At 39.6% G+C, this 10,000-nt stretch overlaps 1 protein-coding gene across 2 annotated transcripts in view; it reads left to right on the top strand.

Annotated features, from left to right (window-relative positions):
• The window catches only part of LOC138866320 (uncharacterized), a 5,937-nt gene extending 352 nt beyond the window's left edge, over positions 1 to 5,585 (top strand). For both annotated transcript variants that reach the window (XM_070138799.1, XM_070138800.1), the window contains exons 2-4: positions 691 to 888; positions 1,746 to 1,816; positions 5,378 to 5,585. In XM_070138799.1, the coding sequence (XP_069994900.1) occupies positions 691 to 888; positions 1,746 to 1,816; positions 5,378 to 5,528 (420 nt within the window). In that variant the 3' untranslated portion in view covers positions 5,529 to 5,585. The remainder of the gene's footprint in view (positions 1 to 690; positions 889 to 1,745; positions 1,817 to 5,377) is intronic.
• Positions 5,586 to 10,000: the final 4,415 nt, after the last annotated feature.

Here is a 10,000-nt window from a genome sequence, read left to right as displayed (position 1 = left end):
ATGCATGTTGCAATAGCGAGGGCGATAGAGCTAGAGAGTAAGAGAGGAAGAGAGTAAGAGAGAAAGAGAGAAAGAGAGAAAAGGACCAGTAGCGGGACCAGCATCTAAAGAAACATAGGGGCAGCTTGTGTAATAAGAAAGAACAGAGCATGGAAGTTAAGGGTAGTCAAAGGGACTAGTACATTAGCGAAGAGTTTTTCTTGCAGTTAATCCTTAATTCCAGCAAAGCCATATTTCGAATGTTGCCAGAATTACTGACATGCTTCTGTATATCACATATTTCGATGAAAGGAGCAATTAGCAACATTATAGGGACAAAGACAACCATAAACAAGATTTGAAGATGATTTATAGTAGTGCTAGTCTCGCCAAAGAGGATTTATAGTAGTGCTAGTCTCATTAAAGAGGATTTATAGCACTGCTAGTCTCGTTAAAGAGGATTTATAGTAGTGCTAGTCTCGTTAAGGAGGATTTATAGTAGTGCTAATCTCGTTAATGAGGATTTGGTAGAGGTTAAAGACCGCGACACGCGTAGATAGAGGAAAATGGACACCGCCATCTTATGGAGCGGAAGAAATAGAGTAGGATAGAAGTAATCTTAAGATGCACAGGCCTTACATATACCGTTAAAGAGGATTTATAGTACTGCTAGTCTCGTTGGTAATTTCCCCATGTAAACCATCCTCCCAGGAACGTGCCCTGATGTACGCCTGGCAGATGCATTTCGTGACCCTGCTCTTCGTTGGTCTCAGCGGCAAAGAGGCAGAAAAACGGTCGAAACTTTGCAGCACAGTGGTTCTCGTTCTCCTCCTCCCGTGGATGCTCTTGGGTTTACTCCTCCTGCTGCTGTGTTTCAACGTCCATCTCCTGATTGTTACCTTGAGTCTTGTAAGTATATGTTTTCCTTTCTTCTCCAGCATTTCATATGAGGTGTCCTCTCTTATTACCACCAACTCTTCGCCATTTTCTTTTATCCACTAAGATAAAATCCACTAACATGACCCACAGTCTATCATCATCCTCATGCCATCCCCTTTACTGTATCAGGCTGCATTAGCATGATTTCACGTGTTAGTATGGAGGGCTGTATCAAAGTCCATTTTCTCCCTGTACATTTTCTCCTCTATTCTGCTGTGCATTGTATTTAGACAGCGTCAAATATGTTTGTTTGAGTAATGAACGAAAACCATGTGAATACTTGTTTAAGGATTTTTTTTTTTTTTTTTTTATGGCTGCATAGTTTTCTTTAGCCTAAAGAATACGTAATCAACTAGATAGCGAATTTTCTTAGAATTTCCGTCTACTTAACCTCGATCTCGATAAACAGTGCGAATGGTGGTAATGTAATCGTATTTTTCTTATGAATGTATCCTTGCATATCCACCTTAGTGTTCTCGTCTCCATCATTCACCTCACTTTCTTGATACCTTGATGAGTCTTCAATTTTTAAGCTATTAATATCATGTCTGATTCGGATACACCTGTATTATTGTTATAATGGTCTTAAAATATTTATTAATATTTATCATTAATTCCTTTCAATAATCACATGACATACGCCAAAATCTTTGGCTTTTTTTTTTCTTTCTCTTTTATTTTATTACTGGCACAGGATCATTCCAATTACTAATATACGGATGTAAAATATAGATAAACATACAATGTAATCATGTAAATATATATATATATATATATATATATATATATATATATATATATATAATTTGATCATCTCTTCCTTCCAGATGGGGTTGCGCATTCTGTACCTCCAGTCAAAGCACCAAACAAACAAGGTGACGAGCGGCAAACAACGTCAGTAAGTTGATATATCTTTTTTTTCTTAGTTTTGGTGTGTTAAACCAATTATCGTTTCATAGCCTGATCGCTCGTTTATTGTTTCGATTATGAGGATCGGGACTTTCTAGACAATATTTACATCATCAGGTTTATTCAAGTGTGACGAGAACGAATCTGATGATCATTTCCGTTGCAATTACAGTCGACGATCTTGATGTGTTAAGTCCCGTTAGCAGGGGAGGGCATGAAGTGTATCAGGGAAATTATAGGGGTAAAACAGGCTTAAATAAGACGAATAGCGAACGGAAATGTGTAAAACTACCACAAAAAAACGCTAAAAATCGGCTAAGAAAACTCTACGGACGGGCCCTATCAGTAATATCGATAGTTCTAACTCTTTTTATAGGACCATTGAGAATGTATATACAGATATTAAAGAAACTATGGCAGGATTTTTGCCTTGTGCTTTGATATACAATGTGTTTGCGTGCGTGCATAACACATTATATATATACTTACTAAATTACATGTCACTGTTTCCAGGGTAGCAGTATTGTAAACATTGAAGCTTAACCAAGGTACTAATTGCTTATGCATCAAAGCTCTCTCGTGCTTCCTACAAGCAATAGCAGCAAGGCTTATGAGCAGTTTGTGTGCAGATTACACTCGGGTCCATCTCGAGGGGCATCTTGTTAGAAAATCCTCTTTTTCATCTTAGCTTCGGCATAAACTGAAGATACGGACGCGCGTAGATAGAGAGAAGTGGACACCGCCATCTTATAGAGCGGAAGAAATAAGAGTGGGATAGAATATAGTTTAAGATGCAGGAGCGTCATATTTAACAATGAATGCCGAAAATATAACACGCGGTCGCCGCTCAAATTCCAAGTCGATCAGCTTGTTTACTTTGCCAAGAAAAACACAAGACTGACCTCTTAACTCATTCCTGCGATGCCCTAAGTAGTACCAGTGTTACATGTCAAAACAATATTTGGCCAATTATCCGTGTATGCTGTGACATATTTATGTGTTAAACTCTGTAATTAATGGTATTATACTTCACTTACGTTTTTTTAAGATTGACTTATAGCCTTATTTAGAATCGTCCGCATCGTGCATTTCACACTTCCTTTCGCCAGCTGTCAGGTTGACATCTGGCCAGCCCGCTCATTTCGAGGTGTAATGCCGGTAAGAAATGTTGCGTTTCCAGTGTTGTGTTGATTCTGGGTTATTCTTAAGACTATACAGTGACAAAGAAGATAAAATAGACTTCAGTAACGACCCTAGTTTAATATGTGGGCCCACCAAGAGCTCCAAAAGCCGAAAAAAGTGATTAAAATCGAAGCAATCCAGACGGTAGAAGGAAGCGAACGAAAGATTGACGGTTCCAGATATAAAGGTTTTAGGTTTATTATTTTACAATGTGAATGCAGCTCTATCTTGCCGTACATACCGAGGAGAAGAGAATGTGGACGTGTTGTGGAGCAGAGATCCCCACACCAACGCCTAGTCATAGCAACTTGAATAGCTATATTAGGCTGGTTTATTGGTCTATACGTTTTTGGGTGGTTTGGGACGTGTGAATTCCCAAAGAGTTTTGTCAAAAGGTGGGTTCGTTCCCGGAGTTGTTGTTGTTGTTTTTTTTTCTGCAGTGTCAGTCCTTAGAATTATAAAGATGGCCGTTACGTCCGTACTTTAATTGGCGCTTTTTGGGCTAGTTTTACGCATTTTTGTTATTCTTATTTAAGCCTGTTTTACCACATAATTTCCCTGATATACTTCTTGCCCTCCAATGATAAAGTCGATGGAGAAATGGTACTCGACCTCCTGAAAGATTCATATGCAGAAGAAACGACGAGAATCGATGAAATCTATGGATTAATGCAGAAAAAAACTTGTATTTTCGGTCTTAGTCTCTGGGAGGGTGTGATGATCTCTGTAACAAATACCATAACTTCTTTCTTTTCTATTTCTGAAATTGAGGGTCACAATCCTGTTGACGATCATACACTTGGTTTTTCCTTTTTTATTTTCCTTTTGCTTTCCAGAGACAGATTTCACTTATTTGGTTTTTAGGCAACTGTAGTTTGTTTACATTATCATTGTGTTTAGTTCAATAACTGTGCTTCCCTTTTCCCGTGGTTTTAAGCACATCCGAACTTTATTTTCGTTTTTGTTATTTCCTTGCTTCCTTTTTATGAGAAATACTTCTAATTTTCACAAAGAGTATAAGTCATTGGAGTCAGTATGTATGGTATTAGAAGCACGGAAATCCTCCTAGCCTCCTTTGGAATTCGAATAGTTGACATTTTGCTGCTGCTGAAGGAATAAACTCGTAGGTACAGTGACGATAGAGCCAGATGAGTATAGTGTGTCAGTTGCAGATGCTTGGCTGTTACTGTTTCATTAGGAAAAGGTCTCGGTATATATAAATAATGGTCCCTCTCATGTAATAAACAAATGAATAAAATGTAAATGATATAAGTCTGTGTTTAACAATTCATGGCACCTTTTAACAAGTATCTGTAGAGTCTACATAGAAATCCTCCTGAGTTATGAGTTTCGAGGTTATGAGTTTATTGTCGATGACTTTCATGTCCATGGATTGTAGCTAGGATTACGGACTGATAAACACCCATTGTTTAGGCTATCTGCATTTTGCCTGTCCTGGGTGTTGGTAATGGATGAATTTTCTACTTTTCATGAAGACCCCCATAACCTTGTGTTCTCTGATGTTCTGAGTATTGTATGGATCAACGTTGGGAATCGGTATTTTTTTTAACTCTCAGCTGAATCTCATAAATGTTTTACTGGTCATGTTGTTAAATTATGAAGTAGAATCCAAAGCCTAGGGCACTCTAGACCTATTTCGGAATCAGCTTCTTCTTGCCATTTAGCTTTATTTACCTTATAAGTTCCAACGATGGCAAAGTACTTCATCTTCTCGTTTCGGTATTGTCTTTGATTTACGATAATTAAAGAAACCTATATCCTCACATGATAAATCACTTGATCGCTTAGACTTTAATAAGAGGTGACTTAGAGTCTTCTTTTTGCTTTATAACATTTTGTAGAACCAGCTTTCGCTACATACTCGTTTGCCTGAAAGATCTGCTGCCCAAAGAGGGACAAGAGCAGTAAACTCGGTTGTTTGGCGACGTTGGACAGATTAGAGATGTTTTATGAATGTAACTGGTTGTGGAATGACTTGCGGGGCACTTTGAGTGTGATTTGCCGTGGTTGTGAGGCCAATGTGATGTGCAGTGGTTATGAGGCCAGTGTGAATAGACTTCATTTAACTGAAGTTTTAGCTCTTTTATTATTAGGGCCTGTTTAGGCTGCGACCCTTATGTTTATAATATGTTACGTATATAAAAACATCAATATTTACAATACATATGTACTTCAAAGTTTATATATATTCCGTAATATCTGCTAGCCACATGTGCACACAATCATCCCTTACACGACTCGCAAAACCACACACAAATGACAAAGAATTATCCCAATCCTGCCCCTGTCACCCTCATAAACAACCCCCCGAACCTCATGAACTTACGACCCAGCCCCTTTCTCACAGGACCAGGAGGGGCGGTGCCATAGCCGTCGACGTGAACGCCAACGTCCTGTACCCCAGATCGGACGAGGAGGACCTGCAGGACGAGAGTTCTGAGGAGGACTGTGAGAGGGACGACTCCTTTGACGAATCCTGCGGCGTGGAGGTGGACTGAGGTGTTGGTGAATGTGTGTGTCCTCTTTTTTAAGTGTTAATAAATGTGTTTTTATTTTAGTACTGGATTTTTCATGGTTTTATCATTAATGGTATTATGAATAAGATATTTAACTCTTTATTTTTCATTTTTGTAATAAAGATATCGCAGTGGATATATTACGTTTATATCATGCATACGCTTATATGCTTAAAATGAATGTGTGTGTGTGTGTGTGTGTGTGTGTGTGTGTGCGTGTGTGTGTGTAGGTGTGTGTGTGTGGAGAGAGAGGGAGAGACAGACAGATACAGATACAGACACAGAATCAAGAAGAAGAAGAAAAGAAAGAAATAAAAAAAAACAAGAAACCAGAAGAGATTAAGAACCCGAAAGAGAAAGAGAGGGGAAAAAAAGTTGTCTCATCTGCCGATAATTGACACCAGACTGTTATCACGTTTCCCTTTCAGTGTTGACACCGGCCATTGATTGAACAAGTTCCTTTCATTAGTGTCTAGGAAGTAATCCTGGGTCGTATGGGAAGATTATTCTCTGAAGGAAGGCCTGGAGGTGTGGGCGGGGGGGGGGGGGGGGAGTGTGGATAGGATTGCCTTCAAAAAACACTTTGTTTGTTTGTTTGTCTGTGTGATATGTAATAGAAGGATCGGTGTGGGGCTAGAATGTGGACGGGGTTTTGATAAGATTCTGATAAACCTTAATTTTGGGTTGGAGAAGGATAAAAATCAAGGTTTTTTGTTACACTAAATAAAAGTACAAATGTAGACATATTTACGAAAACATTTTTAGTAGGATAATAAAACCACATACTTATATTACACTATTAGAATTATCATGTATATAATAGAGATATCAGTTTTATTAACCGGATAATCTCCTTGAAATTTCAGTGATACATGTGAGAATTCTACGATTTGTTTCGCAGTTGAGAGTAATGATCAAATGGTTTTGTTCAAATATCGATTTAATTTTGAACTGTGGTGGTTTGGAGAACATTGATATTAAAATCAATCTTGTATATCAGTTACAAATGATAATCTATAAAGTGTATTTCAGTGCAACTTAATTAATACCCTTTTTCGCTTTTCTTTTGGGAAGATAAATTGTCTTGTATTGATGCCTTACATTGAAAAAAATATATATGTATAAAACAGACACTTTGCATCAGTGCATTCTGTCTTCACACTGAAATTTAGTTCAACACAGTATCAACATTGCCTCACGTTCATGCCTTACATCCAGACATCTTGCATGCCTTGGTTACAGTGGAAATGTGCAACCTTGCATGTACGCATTGCAACTTGGGTTTCTATGTTCCACTGTTTGTATTATTTCCATGGTCCAAACTGCGTGGTGAGATAAGTACAGTAGCCACGTTAATGGACTTTGTGGTTCTTTTCGTTTGTTTGCTTCTGCCTCCTGCATATCGGTCTATCCCTCTCTCGTTTGTCTTTCGGTTTGTGTGTTTATTTACTTGTATTTGTTTGTCTTTTTTTCTTACTTTTTTTTCTTTTTCTTTTTCTCCCCTTTTTCTCTTTCTCTGTCTCTGTCTCTGTCTCTCTGTCTCTCTGTCTCTCTTTCTCTCTTTCTCTTTTTGTCTCTGTCTCTGTCTCTCTGTCTCTGTGTCTCTCTCTGTCTCTTTGTCTCTCTCTCTCTCTCTGTCTCTGTCTCTCTCTCTCTCTCTCTCTCTCTCTCTCTCTCTCTCTCTCTCTCTCTCTCTCTTATTGGATATTTGAATATCGTTTTCCATATTTTTTCCTTCGAAGTCAAGACTGTTACCGCTGCAAGATCTAGACTCTTTCAGCCCTCCTTGCATCACTTAACTGGAAGCAACATGCAGTACCTGTTACGTAACATCGTAGAACTCACCATGGAATTGAGTTTAAAAGAGTGGGTATTGGCGGCGATCTTCACCTTAAAGAATACTTGTCATAAAGGCGGGTTTCCCAAAATTACTACGAGAGGCTCAATCCTACGGATGTTTATATATATGGACTCAAAGATGTAAATGGGTAGACAGCTAGACAGAGACATTAGGTAGATAATTTTTATTTCAGTGTGTATGTATGAATATTCATTGGGTCGTCTGATCACAGAGAGAGAGAGAGAGAGAGATTAAATATATACATATGAAAAAGAGTGTGTGTGTGTGTGTGTGTGTGTGAGTGTGTGAGAGTGTGAGAGTGTGAGTGTGTGTGTGTGTGTGTGTGTGTGTGTGTGTAGACGTATACAGTATAAAAGGTGAATGTATACGACGATATACACCCACTGTCGGGGAACGCATGAACAACCCAGTCAGGTTTCTTATTGGCCAGACACACAACGAAACCTGCCTGTTACCATAAACATCGAATTCCGTTAAATCGGGTAAAATCTGATACAGCTGAAGGTCATGCCGCTCCCTTTCCCAGGCCATTCACGAACTCAGATCTACATTAACATTAAGAATAGATAAATAGGGGAGGAAAAAGAAGCTCGAGTGTAATTTTATCATGTGTTTTTTTCTTATGTATATTATGCGCTTTATTTACAGACTCTCATTTCTACTCGGGTAATTGACCTCTCGTATAGAGTAATTACACATTGGAAAGTTAAACTTCGCTTTCTACTTGCTTAAAGGGCTTTTGCTGTGATGTAAATACTTGGGAAAACAGTGAACAATAATTTCTACTTGGGTAATTCACCTCTCACATAGAGTAATTACAGGATGGGGTCAACCATTTATTAGTCAACCATTTTTTTTGGCTGTTTCAACTGTTCTTTGCATAAATCCTGTCCTCCATCTTCCGATATAAAAGACAGAATGAGCTTGTCTCATTAGCCTTCAGACTAGTACAGTGGTACCGTGTCGGCCTCTCATCCGCGGGGTCGACGGTTCGTGCCCCGCCCAGGCTCGAGAAGTTGCAGTTGTCGCCCGGAGGTTAGTACTGCTGTGGCTGGGCTTCAAACATATTTTTGAGGTAATTTAATAAATCCATACGACCCAACTCTGGCCTCCCTCCCTCCCTCCTCCATTCAGGAATCCGCCTCTTTACCACACAGTGATTGCAGCGCCATCTCTGGGCAAGAAACAAAAACACACAAAACCTTACTTTATTCCCAGACTGTACGACTGAGGCATGCGTGGTTAAAACGCAAGGAGAGGGTAGATGTGTATCACAGCACACAGCATTTGCCTGTGGATATATTATTGATAGAAGAGGTGATATCGTGCAAAGCTTTACTAATAAAGAACACGACGCGCCCCGCCACGCACTTTGTAAACAATCTATTAGGCAAATGGACATATTGTGGAAACGATGCCCTTCTACCCTCTCCACACGTCAAACAAATACGAGCATTTGTATAACAACGCAAGGACATGTTCGCTGTGTCATCAGATATTTGCCGGTTCACAGCAGAGGCACCGACACCACGACCACACCAAGCAGTATTACAATTATATTGGAGCATACCGTCGTGTTCGGTGTAATATCCAAATGAGAAATTACACCAAAGTGCCATGCATTGCATATAATCATTATGACCTTGGGTTGCTGCTCGCCGAGATGGAGGCCGATGCGAACATCAACGTGCTTGTTAAATAGGATCTTAAATATCATTGTTTGAGCACTGGTAATCTGAAATTCCTCGACAACAAGGCATTTATGAAAGGCAGTTTAAGCTCTCTCGCCAAGAGGCACATCGAGAGTGGGCGGCCATTAAAGTATGCAAACCACCTCATACAGCACCTACCAGTCACTACTGGTAAGGGGATCTTCCCATATGAATATTTGGATGATCTAATGAAGCTCAAGGATACAAATCTCCCTCCTATTTAGCGTTTCTTTAGCTCTGTCACAGGAGAGACCCCCACAAAGGAGGAATACGATCATGTTCTAAAAGTGTGGGAAGCCGCCAAATGTCGTATACTCCATGATTATGCGGACTGCTATCTGCGCATGGATGTTGGTTTGCTTGCTGACGCACTTATCGAGTGGTCAACGCTTGTATAAAAAAAAAGAAAAAAAAAAGTATGGTGCCGACATGGTAAACTCCTGCTTTGATCCTGAAAAATAAAAAAGCACTTACATCTTATACTTAAACTTTAATGCTCTGTACGCTACAGTTATGTCCGAAAAATTGTCATATGGCAATATTCGGAAATTACCTCCTAATGAGAAAATGAGTTTGTGGCAACGGGTTTGTTTGAGCACGATAAAGGTGGAGAAATTGGACATTGGGTAGAGGTCGACGTGTGCGTTACACCCGAAGCAACGAGAGAAACGAATGAGCTGCCCCTCATCCCTCACGTGAAGATAAGTAAGGAAAGAAGAAAAAAAAGAAAAAGGTAAGGAAGCAGGACCTGTCTCCATGCAGTAAAGATCTAACGTCACAGAACAGACATGTCCCTCCTAGAAATAAGAAATTGGCGGCATCTCATTGGCCACAGCAGAATTACCTTGTTCTGTCCCCCCCACTTGACGCAAGGCGGGGCC

The sequence above is a fragment of the Penaeus vannamei genome, chromosome 25 (genome assembly GCF_042767895.1).
Source record: "Penaeus vannamei isolate JL-2024 chromosome 25, ASM4276789v1, whole genome shotgun sequence".
Classification (NCBI taxonomy): Eukaryota; Metazoa; Arthropoda; class Malacostraca; order Decapoda; family Penaeidae; genus Penaeus; species Penaeus vannamei.
This window is presented reverse-complemented; position numbering and strand designations above follow the sequence as displayed.